Source organism: Xyrauchen texanus, chromosome 30, assembly GCF_025860055.1.
Source record: "Xyrauchen texanus isolate HMW12.3.18 chromosome 30, RBS_HiC_50CHRs, whole genome shotgun sequence".
NCBI lineage: Eukaryota > Metazoa > Chordata > Actinopteri > Cypriniformes > Catostomidae > Xyrauchen > Xyrauchen texanus.
In genome coordinates, this window is record NC_068305.1 from 6,409,378 (window position 1) to 6,429,025 (window position 19,648).

Here is a 19,648-nt window from a genome sequence, read left to right on the forward strand (position 1 = left end):
CTGTTCCTCACAGAAAACTACTGTGTGGCTTCAGAAAATTTGGAATAAAGCACATCAGTAATATGGACAAAAGTTTTGTATGATGCTGACACTGACATTGGTCAGCTGGTCCAAAATACAAATCCAATGCTGTGTGTTAGTTATGGTTGTTACTGTTAAGCTCCAAAATTTACATAAAAGAACTATAAAAGCACCATTAAAGTAGCCCATAAGCCATTTTGCCTCACATTTGGAGGTATGGGGTAATTGTCCATTTGGAAGACACATTTCGACCAAGCTTTAACTTCTTGGCTGATTTCTCAAGATGTTGCTTCAATATATCAACATATTTTCTTTCCTCATGATGCCATCTATTTTGTGAAGTGCACCAGTCCCTCCTGCATCAATGCACCCCCAAAACATGATGCTGCCACCCCCCCCATGCTTTACGGTTGAGATGGTGTTCTTCGGCTTGCAAGCCTCACCCTTCTTCCTCAAAACATAACGATTTATAACGATGGTCATAAAATTTTTGATTCATCACCAGAGAACATTTCTCCAAGATCTCTGTCCCGATGTGCACTTGCAAACTGTAGTCTGGCATTTTTATGGCGGTTTTGGAGCAGTAGCTTCTTCCTTGCTGAGCAACCTTTCAGGTTATGTTGGTATAGGACTTGTTTTACTGTGGATATAGATACTTGTCTTCCTGTTTCCTCCAGCATCTTCACAAGGACCATTGCTGTTGATCTGGGATTGATTTGCACTTTCGCATCAAACTACGTTCATCTCTAGGCGACAGAATGTGTCTCATTCCTGAGCGATATGATGGCTGTGTGGTCCCATGGTGTTTATACTTGTTTACTATTGTTTGTACAGAAGAATGTGGTACCTTCAGGCATTTGGAAACTGCTCCCAAGGATGAACCAGACTTGTGGAGGTCCACAATATTTTTTACTGAGCTCCGCTGATGAAACGATGATGAGCTCAAACGTGTCTGCCGCGGCTCTGATATGCAGATGCTGTACTGTTTATTTGCCGGTTCTACGCTATTTGTGATTGATATTAATGTGTCTTGCTTTGTTTTTGATCAACAACTGACAGTAAAGAAAATAAGATATGTTCAATAGACACATAGTCAAGTTTGTGCATTACTAATAGCCAAACATTGTGGCCATTTTCCAACATTTTAAAGTCATGTTCTGTATTAACGAATTCTGTGGAATATATAAATGTCCTAAATTCATGAGAAAACATGAGGTTGGTGTCCATGGATTCCTTGAGTCATGAGATACCACATTTTCCAATATCGGCTATATTGCCTCTCCACCATTTAGAATGTTTTAAAGTGATACATCTCATCAATGTTTTGCCAGATTTTGAAGACTATTGTTGTGTGTCATGGACATCACCTCCCGAGCCTACCTGAGCAATGTGGAGACAGTGCCACCTATCCTTCAAAAGATCAGCAACCATGTATGCGAGTGCACTTTTTCTGTCTCTTGCTTTCCCCTTTGAACAAACTTAGCGATCTGTAATGCAATATTCTGCTCAAGGAATATGGCTACTCTGTGTCCATTCTTGAGGCTGCTTTTGATGTTTGGTGCTACTTTGCAGGTAAACCTTCTCAGTGATTAAATTAAATATAAAAGTAGATCTCGGCATCGACACATGGAGGGCTTATCATTGACATGCGAGCAAAAGCAAGCAGAGACGACTATGTAAATGTATTTTTTACTTGTGCAATTTAGAAATGTTGAAGTCCCTTCACACCTGTATGTTAATCTAACTCTTGCAGTAATCATATATCATAGTCATGCAGCCTGTGTTATTCTGTTGAGTGTTGAAAAACCATCGAGGAGACCCGCATCATGACCCTTTTAGCATGTAAACGTGTAATGTTTTAGAAAAAAAGTAAACTCGCCCGCTTTGCGACAAACATTAAAAGTTCTATCCATTTCATTCTTTTTTTTTTATTAAAATAGACCCCTGACGTAGAAAGTGTTAAATTGAATAATAAATTAACAAGGAAGTAGAGATGGTAAAATACATTTATAATCTCCGCCTTTATTCAGTTTTTTTAATGCCTGATAGAAAAGTATCTATCTTTGCAGAGCAATACAATACTTAAACAATTGCAGAATAGTCTCACTAGTCACAGATACACTTCAGAAAATTGAGTACACAACTATTTCTGGGCTAAAAAGATACAGAAACCAAATCGATGCAGAACATTGTATCGCAAAATGAATACAATGTGGCCCCCTATGCACTACTTTAAGCCCAATGTGGCCCCTTTACCAAAATAGTTAAAAATATTAATAATTACACACCATCACCTTTACAAATTTGTTTCAGGATTTTACATGAGTAAAAGTATCTGTTATATTTTGACAAAATGTTTTAGTTTCATATGAAATAATCTAAAAGTAGAATCTATTAGACGTCTTTTTATATAAACATTGGCAGTTGCAGTTAAAGTTTCAAGAGGTGTTTCAGCTGGAATTTATTTTTCATAAATGCATTAATTTATTATTATTATTATTACTATTATTTAAGACTAGCATACTGACAAAAACAACAAAAATAATGTCACTTGATGCATGTCCTTGTACTGGAAAACCATGAACAAAACTATGCAACACAAAAGGAAATGCGACCCAGGATATATTAAATACAGGTTATGTTTAATCTATGGCAGGTCGACACTTGATTTCCAATGTAAAATCTGTCCTGAAGCAAAACCAGTTGAGAACCACAGAGATAAAGGTACACACAGGAGCAGTCTGGCCTCACTGTCGTGCACCTACAGTAGTTAACTGTTAATAATCATAGGACATTACTTCAAAAGCTCACACAGCTGATGTTATTTTTCACTTAGTAGTTAATTTAACATGCTATGCTAACATGTAAACTAACATGCTTTAGTTATATAACATGTTGTGGTTACATGGTATTTTTTATCATGTTTATAATTTTGTTTATTATAATTCTGTTAGCTTTCTTATGTTTTTCTATTTATTTAATTTTCAAAAGGGAGAAATTTTTTACACATACTTCAATAAAATAAATGGTTTCAAGTTTCAATTATAATAAAGTGTATGCTCAAATATAAATAAATAAAATAGAACTGGCCTATTTCCTACTGAAGACTTACTGAAGACTTTTACTGGAATTACTGTTAATTTTGCACTGCATTATCCAGTAGAGTAATTAACAATAATGTTTTTTTAATAAGCTACATATTTATCTTGAAATAATGTTTTCATATAAAAGAGAACCCCAATTAGATCCAAATAGTGATGTATAGATATTCTAAAATGATTAATAAAAAAACAAAACTGATATTGGACCGGCCAATACCGAAAGTTCAGGTATCAGAATCGGATTGTGAGAGAAAAAGCTGTACCATGCATCCCTGCATTCTTTTTACTCCTTTTAAGAGCTTGACTGCCTGATCACCATCCATTTTCATTGTATTAAAGATCTTTTGCAGACATTATGCCAATATTCTTCTCTGGTGTTCAATGGAAGACCAAATTTTGGAAGTACCAAAATCCTGGTACCTTGTTGAACCATTCAGGACTCTTCTTCTTAGCTATGGCAAGGGTGGAACCAAACCCTGCAATCATGCCAGCAGTCACCGTCATAGTGAGAAAAGCACCACCTGCAAAAAAGACATAATAGTTGCAACACAGAGGTTAACAATGTAAAGGTGTATTCCACAAATAATGACTGATTTCAAAATGGTTTCCTAAACACTCATACTTGATTATCAGAAGAAGAAAAAAATTGTCTTGACCCCCAAGTTTGTAAAATAAATAAATGACAGGAGTTCAAAGACTGGACAACTATGGATAGATAAAGTTATTCTATCACACCATTCTCATGGGTTTTATATGAGGTTGCCCACAGAGCTCCGTTTTATGTGCATTACTGTAAACAGCGACAGCAGAAATATGGCATAGAGATATATGAAAGATATACTTCACAAACATTGCTATTTGAGGTTTTGAATTAAGTGTTTGAAACCACATTACAAAACCAATGCTTGAGAAAACAAACATTTGTGTAACTGGACTATTCACTAAAAACAGATAAATACTTGTGACAACTAGCAATGATCTAGCAAAAATGATTATTTATGATTAATAATTTATTTGAATTGTAGGTCTCTATGGCTTCGACGGCAATAAAGTACATCAGCAACTACCTTTGATCACGTGTAGTTGTCGTTATATTCAGTCTTCATTCACGCTCTCTTTCTCAACTGACATCTTGAACGGGTCCGTCTCAACACGGGTCCGCTGGAAACATGTCAGGCGGAACATTTCAGAGGACATAGCTTTAACATGGCATGCTTTACCACATGTGATGCAGATTTTGAGCCTTAACATTTTCTATTCTATATTTATTGTATTTAAATTTTTTTAGTATTTCTTTTTTAACCATGATTAAACCCTCTTTAAATGTCACGATGAGGCTGAATGCTACAGAGTTTGAATTGTGTCGGTTAGTGGATGAGTGAACTCGGCTGATCAGATTGGTTGTGTCTCAAAACCTTATGAGATGACTTCCTAGACAACATTATTGGCACGACGTCGACATGTCTGAGCTCTGTGTGTGTGTGTGTGTGTGTGTGTGTGTGTGTGTGTGTGTGTGTGTGTGTGTGTGTGTGTGTGTGTGACAATAGATTTTTGTAAAAAAAAAAAAAAAAAGAGTATGTAAAACACTGTTTTCAGTTTCCTAATGTCATCGTTTTACAAAGTAAGCGGTAATGGAGAGCATTTTCAAAATGCTCCGTTTTCGGGGAAGGAACAGGTGGATGAGAGGCGTAAACATAGCAAAATGAATGCTTTTTTGTTGTTGCTAAAACAGATTTATAGAGATGTGGCTTCAGGTTTCAGTTTGTTAGTCATTGTTTTCCAAAGTATGCTAAAATGGAGAGCGTTTTAGATACACTTCTTTTTCTGTGGAGGAAAATGCAGCTCTGTTGTGGATGAGAGGAGTCAATGTTGCAAAATTAATCCTTTTTTAAACTGAAATTTAATTGTTTGGACACAGCATCAGTTTTCACTTTTTGTCTTTTTGTTTTTACAAAGTGTCAATGGCGGAGTATTTTTGACTAGCTTAATTTTCAGTGAAGGAAAACTGTTCTAAACGTATAGCCAAATTAATATGCGTTTCAAGACGTATTAGTGTGGATGTGACTAAAGTCTTGCTAAATGTTTCTATTAAAATATTCTATTTTTATGATTATATATTTTATTGCCATAACAGGCAATTTTTCTGTCACTACATTTTGCTATTAGCATTGACTCTTTGACATTATCATATATATATATATATATATATATATATATATATATATATATATATATATATATATATATGATTTAAATAGAGTGAGCTCAGCTTGACTGCGAAAGTGCCAATATACTCAAGAATGCTGTCTACGTTGACAGCTCTGAAGATCTTCGCTTAAAAATCTGGTCATGCAAGCAGCTCTGTCTATACAAGTAGTTTTTAGACTTGTGCCCCAAGATGGCTAGATGGGCAGCTCACTTGATGTTTGAGAAATGCCCAAAACATTTTGTTTACCAAGGCAAGCTGCTCAAGGTTTTGAGGGGGGTGGCCATACTTGATGTCTACTGCCTAGGTAAACAGCTTACTTGGTTTCGAGAAACATGTCTAACACTGCTGCTGTCTTAATAGGCAGCTCACTCGGTTTTGAGGCAGGTCCGTTGTTTGGGTCATCGTGTGCTCTGATCTCAAGCAGTTCACGCGGTGATCTCCTCCAACCACATCCTACGAATCAGTGAGAGCGACTGCGATCTTTCTTCTCCTTCTTTTACCACAGATATAGATGATTTAACGCCCTCCTCTTCTCTCTTCGTATCTGTTTGATGTAGCTATATCGTGCATGTATCCTAAATATATTTTAGCTGCATCTCATGCAATAATGGCCCTCTTATGAATCAGATATAAGAGGACATCGGAAGGACGTTTTTTTTTGACATTACGGCAAATGTTTTTGGTGGATTTTATTCAAACGGAGCGTGTCTGACCCGCACAAGTGGAGTTTCAACCTTCGAGGAGCAAATAGACCCAGCGACATTTGTGGACATGAAGCCGACATGCCTTTGTGTCCCCCTGGAGCGCATCCTGTTGTTTTGAGGATAGACAGCTGCAATGAAGGAGTTGTGCAAACAAGCATGAACACCATGCCTTCGTTTTGGTGGTAAATGATAGTTCCATGCTTTTTAAATATTATGTAACTTAATAATGGACGATTTCTATAAAACATGAGCCAACGAATATGGTTCCGTGGTTACAGTTTGATGGTTTTCTATGTCTGGGGTGTGTTATGCGTTCTCCAGCATAAGTGATGTTTCTCCAAGATCCAGCTGTCTCATCAGTGGAGGACATTTGAATTACTATAGCACTTTTGATGCTTTATTAAAGTTATTGCTGGTTGGTTAAATGACAACATGCATCTTGGAGTAGAGGAGCCCATTAGGGAGTGTCAGTACAATCAGATCTGTACTCGTAACTCCTCACCCATTGAGACCCCTCACACGACGAAGTGGAAGATCAAAAGGAAATGGCAGGTCTTTCCTGGCCGAAATAAATTCTACTGCAACGGCAGGATTATGATGGCAAAGCAGACTGGGGTCTTCTACCTTACCATGGTTCTCATTCTGGTGACCAGTGGCCTCTTCTTTGCCTTTGAGTAAGTGTTATACTTTTCCTAAAAATGTGCTTCGTGTGGTAACATCTAAATTAACTGGTTTTATTCGTAAAAAATATTATTTATTATTACTTATGATATTACACATTAGGTTACACCAACACAACACATTTTATGGGTTAGATCAGGTAGAAACATAGTTAATTCGATAATTAACATAGATAATTCACCCAAAAATGTCACATCCTCATGCCAAATGTTTATGACTTTCTTTCTTCTGCAAAAACACAAATTATTTTTAGAAGAATATTTCAGCTCTGTAGGTCCATAAAGTGCAAGTGAATGGGTACCAAAATATTTATGCTCCAAAAAAAAATCACAAAGTCATCATAAAAGTAATCAGTATTACTCCAATGTTTTAATCTAGATCTTCAGAAATGATAGGATAGATGTGGTTGAGACAGATCAACATGTTATTTAAGTTTTTTGCTAGAAATTCTTCTTCCTGCCCATTAGGGGGCGATATGCATGAAGAATGTGAATCACAAAAACACAAGAAGATTGTGAAAGTTAAAGTGAAGACTGACAGCAAGGAGAATTTATAGTAAATTCTCTTCTGAAGACATTGATTTAAACACTGAAGGCTTATGGATCACTTTTATGCTAATTTATGTGATTTGTCATCACAAATTATGTGATTGCTTCAAAATATAGGCACTTATTCACTTGCATTGTATGTACCAACAGAGCTGAGATATTCTTCTAAAAAAAATCTTTGTTTGACTTTAGCAGATGAAAGAAAGTCATACACATCTGGGATGGCATAAGGGTGGGAAAATGATGAGAGAACTTGGTGAATTATTCCTTCAAGGTAACAACTGGAAGTAGTCCTTTTTTTACAGTGTAATAGTATGTTGTTTTCGCCATGTTACATGGTAATACCATTGCATTATTTTAAGTACATTTGAGTTTCATTAAAATAACATTGTTCAGTATATAGCAATTATTCCAAAGTGGCGTGGTATTTCCATCAGACACACACTGTTAAAAGTGGAATTGTTATCTTAAGTAGCTATTACTACTTGTTACCATGTCGGTGTATGCTATGCTATGCAATGCTAGTTTTATGTGGTGGTCGCAGCTCGAAGCAGACAGGAGGTTTGCTCAAATGTGTATGACTTCTGCAGAACAAACAAATATTTTAGAAGAATATCTCAGCTCTGTAGGACCAAACAATGCAATTGAATGGTGACCAAAACTTTGAAGCTCAAAGAAGTACATAAAGTTGCATAAAAGTAATCCATATGAATCCAATGGTTTAATTAATGTATTCTGAAGCGATCAAATTGGTTTTAGGTGAGAACAAACCAAAATGGTCTTGAAATCATGATAGTGCCTAGAGACTGCAATGGCAAGATGTACAGTGATGGAGTTACATTTTGGTCTGTTCTCACCCAAAATAGATTGGAAAACTTCAGAAGACATGATGTAAACCACTGTATCAGTATGGATTACTTTTATGCTGTATTTATATGCTTTTTGTAGGTTCAAAGTTTTGGTCACTATTCACTTGCATTGTATGGACTTACAGAGCTGAGAAATTCTTCTAAAAGTCTTCATTTGTGCTCTGCAGAATAAAGCCATGTACATCTGGTATGGCGTGAGGGTGAGTAAATGATGAGAACATTTTCTTTTTTGGGTGAACTATTCCTTTAAAGGGTGTAAGAGTAGGAACTTATACGTCAATAAGCACACATGACCCGGTCTCTGGCAGTGTTGAAAGATTTGAAGACTTCCTCCCTACCTGCATGAAAGTTTCAGGCATTAATAGTGCAAATTTGCAAATGTGAGCCAAGTCAAATGCACACTCAATCCTGCTAGACCATATGTAACTTGTGTAAACAGGTCTGTCTACTTCCCTCCCCTTGTATTTTCCAATTAGTCTTGATAAAGGAGTTAATGTGCAGTGTTGGGCAAGCTACTCAAAAAATGTAGCAAGCTAAGCTACAAACTACTCAACAGAAACATTTGTTAAGCCAAGCTAAAAGCTACACTTCATAGAAAGTATCAAGTTACACTACAAGCTACATGCCAAAAGAAGCTTGTACAGTTAAGCTACTTCATATTTCTTTCAACCGCAGATACACGGAGCATACTGTCAAAGTACACATATAGACAAAGCACCTAAAAGTCCTATTAACATGACGTTTATCAAAGCCATGGTACAGTATATTACAGTTTAGTGCAATTCAGTATACAAGTATACAGTATGGTGCAATACGTACCGTTATGTGCATGTAAAAAAAAAAATGTAAATTCATATTTAGACATGCTATTACCTGTGTTAAACATTTAAAATCAATATTTTTTACATTTTATTTTTCAGATTTATCCTACTACCTCTACAAAAACATGTTCAACATGAAAAATCTAAATTTTTTACGTTTTATTTTTTAGATTTAGTCTACAATCTCTACAAACCCATACCCATTTCAACATTTTCATTCGCACATTCCTGTATATATTCATCTATACAATACAGAAATACAGCAGCTAGTGTGCGTGTTTGTGTGTGAGTGAGTGTTAGAGCACATCTGGGCAATAACAATGTGATATCTGATGGTAGCGGATGGTAATACCATGGTACTTTGATATACAATTACCATATTTATGTTCCATTCTGAATTTGCATGTTGCTTCAAATTACCTTAATGGTTACTGCCATGGTAAATTGATATATGATTACCATATTCATATACTATTGTATTTACATGGTGTGTCCAGGTAATGGTACATGTCCAAAAACATGGTAATGCCATGGTACTTTTTTATGTGTTTTAATTTAGGCTAATACGTGTTTTGATACTCTTTTGGTTGAAAAATGTATTTACCTTTAGAAGTCGTTTACAAGCTGCAAACTTGTTAAACTTTATAAAGACCCTCTTCATCACTGGCAAACGATAGGATGCATTTGTAGGTTTGGTTTCCATTGATTGTAGATCCACTTTAACCAGCGTTATCTTTATTTTCCATTTTATAAAATACTCTATGAGCTTATTGGCAAGCGAGAGCGCGCACAAATGATTCAGCAGTGTGTGATCACCCGGGCCTTATTCTGATTTCCTTGGTGAATTTGCATATTTATTTTTATCAGATCTTGTAGTTACTGTGGATAGAGCTTTAATTGTTGGTGATTTCAACATTCACATAGAAAATGAAAATGACACATTGGGATTAGCATTAATCAATATTCTCAACTCTCTTGGAGTCAGTCAAAATGTGACAGGACCAACTCATCACCATAGTCATATGCTAGATTTAATTCTGTCATATGGAGTTGATGTTGAAACTGCAGAGCGATGACATCTCAGATCATTACCTCGTCTCTTGCATGCTGCGCTCGGCTCAAGCTGTCCGAGTCATTCAGATTGAATCACAAACTGATTCAGACCTCTTTTCTATGACCAATTCATTTTGAAGAACCGACTCACACGAATGATTAATTTGTGATGGACATATTTAGTTTTGTTTCAAAACTCCCTATAGTAAACACCGGGAACAAGGCATGTAGCGGTGTAGCTTTTCTTAATGCTACGCCATTACCTAGTAAAAATATAGCTTCGCTACTGAAAAGCTACTTGATTTTAAAACTGTTTGTAGTGAAGCTACTGCCCATCACTGTTAATGTGTTCCCTACTTTATTTATACCTGTATATTATATGTGATTTTATCTGAATACATTTGGAGTCCACTCTAGGCAGTGCACTCTCTCACTAATGTTGAGTAACATTTACAAGTAAATATGGTTTAACAGAATTAGTTAAAGCCACAAAACTTACAACAACACTGTCCGCTGTGTTTTTAGGTCAGGTGAAGTTGAACTAACCCGAAGTAGAAAATGTTGACATATAGCAATTCGATTTCTGACATTTTCAGAGATCTGTAAACAAGAGGGCCTTGGGCTCAGAGTTTTGTGGGTTTAAAATGAGGGAGAAAAAGCAAGCACCTTATAATGTAAGTGAGCATACATGACAATGATTTTAGCCATACAGCTGAATGCTCTTAAGCATGTTGGCTGTAACCATCATTATTTATAATAGAAGCTGTGTTATCTTAATACTGCTTCTCTGGATAAAGTTTGTGTGGAAACGAGATTTTCCAATGTCCCATCCCCCATCTCTCCAAGCTCCATACATTCCATACCACAACTTCCAAAACATGGCATGGTGGTCTTGTTTCTATGGCAACGGTTTCCCTTTCCCATTCTTCATGTACTTTTGGAACAGCCTGTCTCCTAGGAAACTCAGCTCATAATTTTATGTTTTAAATGCTAATATCACCACAGAGGAGTTTCAAGTTATTTAAAGCTAATGCGTGTAAAAATAAATTATGTTTAAATACATTCCTCTATAAAAGTAGATGTTTAAATTTTTTATATCTTGTCGACCCCAAATTCAACAGCAATGTTTTGTAGCCTGAGTTTATTCACCAAGTACAAAAGTGCAAGGAATTTCACCTGAAAATAGTATAAGCAAATAATCTGTGTGACAGTATATGGCCCTGTACAACCTCTCTGTCTGTCAAAACATCCTCAAAACTGTCCTTGGAGAAGACCATTCTACAAAGAATCATATGTGTCTAGAAGCAGTGGTAAACACAGTATAGCATTTTTAAAAGATCCTCTTGGGGATTGCTATTTTAACATGCCAGTCGATAGCATGTGATCATTTTGGCTAATTCAATTGTCATGCCTTGTTTTGCTTAGCCAATTTAATAGGCAGCAGGTTGTAGAAAATAGCAGCTAATGCTGACGGTTTTAAATGTTTAGCCTATGTCTTGGAGTCTTAACACCCAATGTTGGGCAAGCTACACAAAAAATTTAGCTAGCTAAGCTACCAACTACTCAACAGAAAAAATTGTTAAGCTAAGCTAAAAGCTATACTTGAGAGAAAGAAGAAAGTTACTCTGCAAGCTACAAGCCTTAAGTAGCTTGTTACATTTAAGCTACTTCATTTTTTTCCCAACCAGATGCACAGAATATACTGTCATAGAAAAAGCATCTAAAAAACGTATTCACTTGATGTTTATCTAAGCCATGGTACAGTATATTACAGTTTAGTGCAATGCAGTATACAAGGATACAGTATGGTGCAATGTAAAAAATTGTAAATTCATATTCATACATGCTACCTATACAAACCTGCATTTTTAATATGTAAATTTCAATTTTAATTTTTTTTATTTTTCTTATTTATAAAAAGCCTGTACAAACACATTGGAACACAATTCTTTCACATTCTTATAATAACAAGGGTGCACAATATACCGGCGGCCGATATATTATTGGCCGTTAACTGGGAAAATCTAAATATTATTATCGATAATTTGTTACGTTTATTTTCTTGTGGCTGAAATTCTCTGACTGCCTGTGACATCTTTCCTTCAGGCAGAGACTCGGGCAGTCTCAAGCAACAGTGCACCTGCGCATACACAGCGTGTCTGTTTGAGTTAAGCTTATGTTGCTCTGTGAGGATTATTTCAACATTTCAACAGAATGTGGGAAATAACACATTGTTTCTTATATATCGCAGCATTATGATTAAAAAAAGTCCAAGCACTACCTAAAATGGCACATTTCATAAGTTATACAGTGGAATTGTCACAGCTGTTGCAAGCATCTGTGAATGAGACGCGCACAAGCACGCACATTCATAAAACACACAAACCACCGCTGCACTCGCAGTCTGACATTGGCAATAATTAGCATCTAATTTTCGTTTAATGCATTATTACAGCTGTTAGAAGTTCTATCCCATTCTACCATATCAAACACCTTTTCGGCATCAAGTGAGATGGCAGTGACCGGAGACTGATCGTTCTTTACTGACCACATGGAATTGATGAAACACCTAACGTTATCAGAAGAGCTCTTGCCCCAAATAAACCCTACCTGATCTATATGTATAAGAGATGTCATAACTTAACCGGTTAGCCAAAATGTTTGACAACATCTAGCTGGATCAGGGAAATTGAGTGGTAACTTTTACACTCGCTTGGATCTTTGTCCTTTTTAAGAATGAGACTGATCAAGGCTTGTGTCATGGTTGAGGGAAGCTTTGCATTCTTTAATGATTCAGTATAAACTTCTAATTAAATTGGAGCCAATTCTGTATCATAAGATCAAAAAAAGGTCAGCGGCGAAACCATCTGGCCCTGGAGCCTTGCCTCAATTACCTTGTGAAGCTCCTCCAAGGTTATCTCAGAATCAAGATAATGTTTTTGCTCAGTCGTCAGCTGAGGGAGTTCTAATGGTTCCACAAATTTTCTAATATCTTCATCAGTAGACGAAGATGTGGAACTATAAAGATCAAGATAGAACACTTTAAAGGAAATATTAATATCAATGGCCAAGGTAAAAGTTTCACCACCAGCAGATTTCACTGATGGAATAGTAGAAAAAGACTCTCTCTGCTTTATATATCTAGCCATAAGCTTTCCTGCTTTGTCTCCCGACTCAAAGTATGACTGCCCTGAATAACCAAAATTCCACTTTCCGTGACAATAGTATTATATCTGTATTTCGATCGGGTCAATTCTCTGAGGCATCAGACGACATTCTGCCTCGGCACTTTTAATATTCCCTTCCAACTCCACGACTTCTCGTGCTTTGGATTTTTTGGTAAATGAGGGATACTGAATGATCCGACCCCTAAGAACTGCCTAAGAACCCCCAAGCCATGCCTACAGAATATACTGAAGACCAGTTGGTCTCCATGTAAACACTGATTTCAGTCTTTAACATTTGTTGGAAATCAGGATTTTGCAAAAGGGATACATTAAAGCGCCAACTATATAATTTCTTTTTCTCCATATGTGGCAACATCTCTAAATTCACCAGGGTATGATCTGAGACTAAGATGTTTCCAATTGAGCAATCAACAACAGATGAAATTAGGGACTTGGATATATAAAAAAAATCTATTCTAGAATAAATCTTATGGACTGATGTAAAAAATTTACAGTCTCTACCAGATGGGTTAAAAAGTCGCCAAATATCTGCAAGACGAAAATTTTTACACATCACGTGTCAGTGTTGCTCTAGGGGGGCTTACACATTTTTGCTTCACTATGATCAAGGTAGTGAAGGTAGGACTCACTGAAGTCTCCTCCCAAAATTATATCATGAGGGGTGCCAGTGGCTTGCAACATCCCTTCCAGATCAATATAAAAGCGCTGATATGTAAATATTTGCCAAAACCAACCTTTACCCCTGAATTTCTGCTAAAACAATAATAATTGTCCCTAATTTATCTTTAATCTGTTTGATATATTTGAATTGAGGTTTGCTTATCAATGTAATGACTCCCCTACTCTTACTTGAGCCAGCACTAAAGATTACATGCCCACCCCATATCTTCCTCAGCCAATGCAAAAGTTTCTTGAAGGAGAAGTGTTCTTCCACAAAGCAAACTTCAGCCGCTGGAGGAACCAACACAAACAGAAACAAAAATGGCAACCAGTTTCCTCAATCAATTGTATGTTCAATGAGTCAACCCACTCACATAAGAAACACCAAATGGCTTACTCACTCCAATGTACAAACAGTGCTTGTTTGGGACACTTAAGTACTTTGCGGTCATCCTTCGCATCTTCTCTCAGTTTGGCCGAAAACATCACTGAAGAAGCAATCTTCCGTTGATGAAAGAGTTTCTTACATTCCTTGAATCGATCGTGTTAATCTTTTGTCAAATTCGAAAAATCTGATAATAAGAAAATATTGTGATTCTTCCAAGAAAGTTTTCCTTTGCTCTTCGCTTTGCGCAACATAAGATCTTTATTTGGCCAGAATTGATCGGGCCTGTTTCCCTCAGCCGATCTGCGAGCCGGGACTCTGTGAGCTCTCTAGATTTCCAGCAGCTGGCCTATGTTGGCTTATGTCGAGCAGACTCGGGAAGAGCTCGTCTAGGAATTTCATCATATCTCTGCCCTCCTCATGCTCAGGAATTCCAACAATTCAGATGTTATTCTTTGAAGTTTTTCAAGAACGTGTTCCAAATCATCTTTGGTCGCCAGTGGATTATCAGTTAATTCCCTGTCCGATGACTACAGATAATCGATCCGCTTCTCAACATCAACCACTCTTGTAACCAACATTTTTTTCTCAATTTTGTTTCCATCACTGTAATCGATCAACATATTACAGCGAGATCCTCCAAGTTAGCAACAACCTTTGTCAGCATCACAAACATGTTGGACAGTTGAGCTGGATTCCTTCTCCTGCCGCGCCATCCAAATCGCGTCCCCGGTCAGCAGGCCTGACAGAGGTTTCATCTTGAGCACGTAAGTGTCTTTTAATGTATCCAGAACTTGAGGATTTTGACTTTGCCATGTTTACCTCAAAGAACAAATATGTAACATGGTGTATCGAATCTCACCGGATTATAACATGAAAATAATAAAAATATTAGCAAAGACAGCTCTGCACACTTTGCAAATTGTTTTAATTATTTTCATGTTATATTCCGGTGAGATTCGATACACCCAGTTACATATTTGTTCTTTGAGGTAAACATGGCAAAGAAGTAAAAATCCTCGGTCATTTATATATTATGAAGGAGGGAACAAAACAAATTTATTCTCACACATTATATATTTTCCCGAACAACGAAATAACCGCCCGGCAGAGAATGCACGGATGAATTGGTTCTTTGTGTGTTGTTCATCTCTGATGGCATTTTAATTGCACTTAATTTTTTTCCAATTTCATTAAAAAATTTTGTTAAAATAAAGTTCAAAGTTTGAAATCAAGTTGTCTTCCCTAACCCTGCTTAACGAAAATTACCCCATAGTTCCACCTAGCATCCAACCAGCGGTAATATTGGTGTTCACCTGTTTTAATACTAACATACAGTATAGTGGCATCACTGCAGCATTTTTATTGTGTTTATTTGGAGTCCCACACACACCCTACACCAGGGCTCTACAAATACTTTATTGCAGGTGCAAAATTCTTTAAAACGTTCATCGCTAGTGACATGTTTCTTAAAAAAACACTCTTAAATACTGTGCATTTATTGAAATTAAAATAGTCAAAGGGTATACTGTATATTGAAATATCATTTATTTAAGGTGTGGCCATAAATTCCTTCATAAGATCTCGCTGAAGAACAAACATGTCTTATATTATTAATTAACAAATATTGTTCGATCAACTTTATTTTGGAAAAAAAAGAAAAACATAAAAATAATTTTATAATTTTAGGGATATTGTATACAAATTCTTAAAACTGAGGAGAAATATTTAGACCTGCTAAAGCCCTCTCACAATATCAGCCCACATATGAAAAGAGTGGTCAAATACAAATGTCATGTTTACTTAAGAATGCATTTAAATCTAATGTCTATTCTTCAATTTTCTCTATAAAGTATCATCCTATTCAGTAAGGAAAAAATTAGTCCTGCAAATATTGTGAATCTGCACACAATAGCTGTGAGGGACTCAACATAGAGGCGAAGGTAGAATCCAAAAGCAAGAATTTTAATCAACAAATCCAAAGCACAAGGCAGAGACTTGCCATACAGAACCCCAACCCCCTCCCCCTCTACAAACAACTCCTGGTGTTCTCCTTCTAGGACGATTCTGGTGCCCTTGGTGCAAGTCATGGTTCAAGGATGAATCCAGTATGTCTTTAGCAGCTACCCATGATCTCTCTTCCGGACCGTAGCATCTGGCCCCCATAACAACGAGAGTCCATAATTTCCTTGTCCATGTACGCAGGTGATCCGTCAATCTCCAATGGAGGAGGATGCTCAGGATCCGTGGCCTGATGCCGGGAAGACCGGCTTCAGCAAGGACACTTGAAATGATGGAGAGACTCAGTAGATAGCAGGAAGCTCCAATCGGTATGTTACAGGATTAATCTGTCTAATAATTCTGAACATAATAATTTACTAATAATTACCCTTGCAGGGTAGCCGCAACTTGAGGTCCTGTGTGGATAACCAGAACCTCTGATCAGGCTGGTAGTTGGGGTGGGGACACCTCTGTCGATCAGCTTAGAACCATTGGGTCCGGGTGGCCCGCTGTAGTCTGACATGCATACTGTCCCACACCTGCTCGCTCCATCTGATCCAATCATCCACCGCTAGAACCGTAGAGGTTTTACTTGACCAAGGGAACATTGGAGGCTGGTAGCCCAGCACACATTGGAAGGGAGTGAGTCCAGTAGAGGAGTGAGTGAGGGAGTTCTGAGCCTATTCCGCTCCTTGGAGAAAGTCGCTCCACTTCTGCTGCTCATGAATGCAGTACAGTCTGAGATATCTGCCTATCTCTTGGTTCAGCCTATCCACCTGTCTGTTTGCTTGAGGATGATATCCAGATGGGAGGCTGACTTTGATGTCTAGCTGCTTGCAGAAGGCCTGCCAGACTCTGGAGGTGAACTGTGGTCCCTGATTAGACACAATGTCTTCTGGCATAGATCCTGAAAACTTGGTGGAAAAGAGTGTTAGCGGTCTCCATGGCAGTGGACAGACCATTTATGGGGATTAATCTACATGATTTTGAGAAATGATCAATGATAACAAATATGGTGTTATACCCATTGGAGTTTGGCAGATCAGTGATGATGTCAATGGACCCATGGGACCAGGGTCTCTGAGGGATAGGCAGTGGTTGTAGAAGGCCGGCTGGCAGTTCTCTGGGGGTTTTCGACTGTGCACCAACTTGACATGCCTTATAATTTGCAGTGACATCATTAATGAGTGAAGGCCACCAGAATAAGTTGCGTATCAAGCTTATAGTCCTTATGATGCCAGGGTGTCCAGTGCTGAGGGAGGTATGGATCCATTGGATCGTTTTTGGTGTAGAGTGCATGGTCTCTGTTTTGACTGTTTTGTTGGGGGGGGGGCGTTCTGGTGGTGCAGGGTCTGTTTGTTGGGCTCTTTGAATTTCTTCCATGATATTCCATCTTATGAGTGCAGTGATGTTGGAAGGTGGTAATATGCATTCATTTTGAGGTATGTTGTGAGGAGGATCATGACGACAGGAAGAGCATCAGCTTTGTTGTTCTTACTGCCAGGGAGGTAGGTGACTGAAAATTAAACCTTGTAAAGAAGAGTAACCATCGGGCTTGTCGTGGGTTGAGTCGTTTTGCTCCCTTGATGTATTCAAGGTTTTTATGGTCGGTGATTACTTGAAATGGATGGACAGAACCTTCAAGCCAGTGGATCCACTCTTCCAACGCAGCGTTCATGGAGAGTAAATCTTTGTTTCCAACATCATAGTTCATTTCAGCTGAGTTCAGCTTGAACACAGTCTGATGCATCAACTTCCACTATAAATGGTTGGTTAGGATCAGGGTGCTTGAAAATAGGGGCGGTCATGAAACTTGTCTTGAGGGCTTTGAAGGCCTTTTGAGCAGAGTCACTCCATGTTAATTTAGATGGTTTGCCTTTGAGCAGTGATGTTAAAGGGGCAGAGATGAGACTGTAGTTGCGGATAATCCTTCTGTAAAAGTTCACAAAATCCAGAAAACATTGTAACTCCTTAACAGTATTGGGTGTTGGCCATTCTGTAACTGCCTAGATCTTGGAATTATCCTTCTCAACAACTTTATGACTGATGATATACCCCAAGAATGTTGTATGGGTAGTGTGGAACTCACATTTCTCTGCTTTCATGTTGAGTTGGTGCTTCTGAAGGTGTGAGAGGACCATCTTGATATCTTTGATATGTTGTGTTTTATCTTGGGAGTAAATGAGTATGTCGACAACATTCTCCCAAAGAGCAGAGGCCCAGTCTAAAGCTTTTCCGTAAGCAATGTCATCATCATTTCTTTAAATCCTGGCTGAAAGACTGGTTGATTGGAGAAATATATTCTACATTGATGTAGAAATCCCTTACATTTCCCTGGTGAGCCATCAAACTTATCAGGAAGACCGAATCTGACCGGTATAGCTTTAGTGGATGGAAGAGAGTGGATGTAGAGGGTGAGGCTCTCATTTGTAGCTCTTAGGTTGTTCAGTTGCTCATGGTAACCTTTGAGAATTTTGCTCTGGTAAGCGAAGGCAGCCTGGAGCTGAGAATCTTCCACTGGATTCATTGGTGGTGAAGTATTCTGTGAGGGACACGACATGGAGGCAAAGGTAGAATCCAAATGCAGGAATTTTAATAAACTCTGCAGACAAATCCAAAACACAAGGCAGAGACTTAGTCGATGAAGCAGGCAAAGTAGTAGTGACAAGTAATCAGTCCAACAGGGCAAACAAAGCAAAACAGTAATCCAATAAGACGGGCACAATGGTCATAGCAAGAATGCAATGAAACAGGCAATGGCAAAATGGTCAGTAAGGCAGTGAAATAACTGGCAATACTTTGCAAAGTATCTATGGAAAGGCATGGATATTTATACAGTGCAAACAGGAAGTGTAGAAGAAACAGTTCATGGCTAGTATTCAGGAGAGGGCTCCCTCTGGCTGTCGGCTGAATGGAAACCAGCCTCATTTGTTACAATAGCTAGTGCATGAGCCAGAATTTTGTGTAGGTAATCATTGGCAAAGGAATAACAAACTCTAATATAATCAGGATATTTGCAGGTTCAGTTTCACATTGTAATTTTTTTACGAGCCCTACAGACCCTGAACAGATGAGAGACAATTTTTTGACACTTCAAGAATAGTGAATAAAAGCAAACTTTTCAGCGTATTTTCTTTGAACGTTGTTGCCTAATGTGCTGACAACATTTCTGCCACAGCTGCGGTTATAATTCTTTTCATTGGTAGATTTGACAGCACTTCACACAATTAAGCAATTTATATAAATACATTTGATTGAAAAAGACGCTATCAAATGTTCACCTAAATGATGTAATCCATGTTTAGCAAAGCAATGTAACTAAACTATCGGCAGAAATAAAAAAAGAACGTGCTCTGGCTGGACAACTGATGACTGCTGATTGCTGTTGCATGTGCCATTGAGCATTG

The 19,648-nt window shown here is 37.7% G+C and overlaps 1 protein-coding gene across 3 annotated transcripts in view; it reads left to right on the forward strand.

Moving 5' to 3' along the window:
* Positions 1 to 5,616: 5,616 nt before the first annotated feature.
* Positions 5,617 to 19,648, forward strand: part of LOC127624017 (palmitoyltransferase ZDHHC14) — an 85,751-nt gene continuing 71,719 nt past the window's right edge. For all 3 annotated transcript variants that reach the window (XM_052098620.1, XM_052098618.1, XM_052098619.1), the window contains exon 1: positions 5,617 to 6,709. In XM_052098620.1, the coding sequence (XP_051954580.1) occupies positions 6,468 to 6,709 (242 nt within the window). In that variant the 5' untranslated portion in view covers positions 5,617 to 6,467. The remainder of the gene's footprint in view (positions 6,710 to 19,648) is intronic.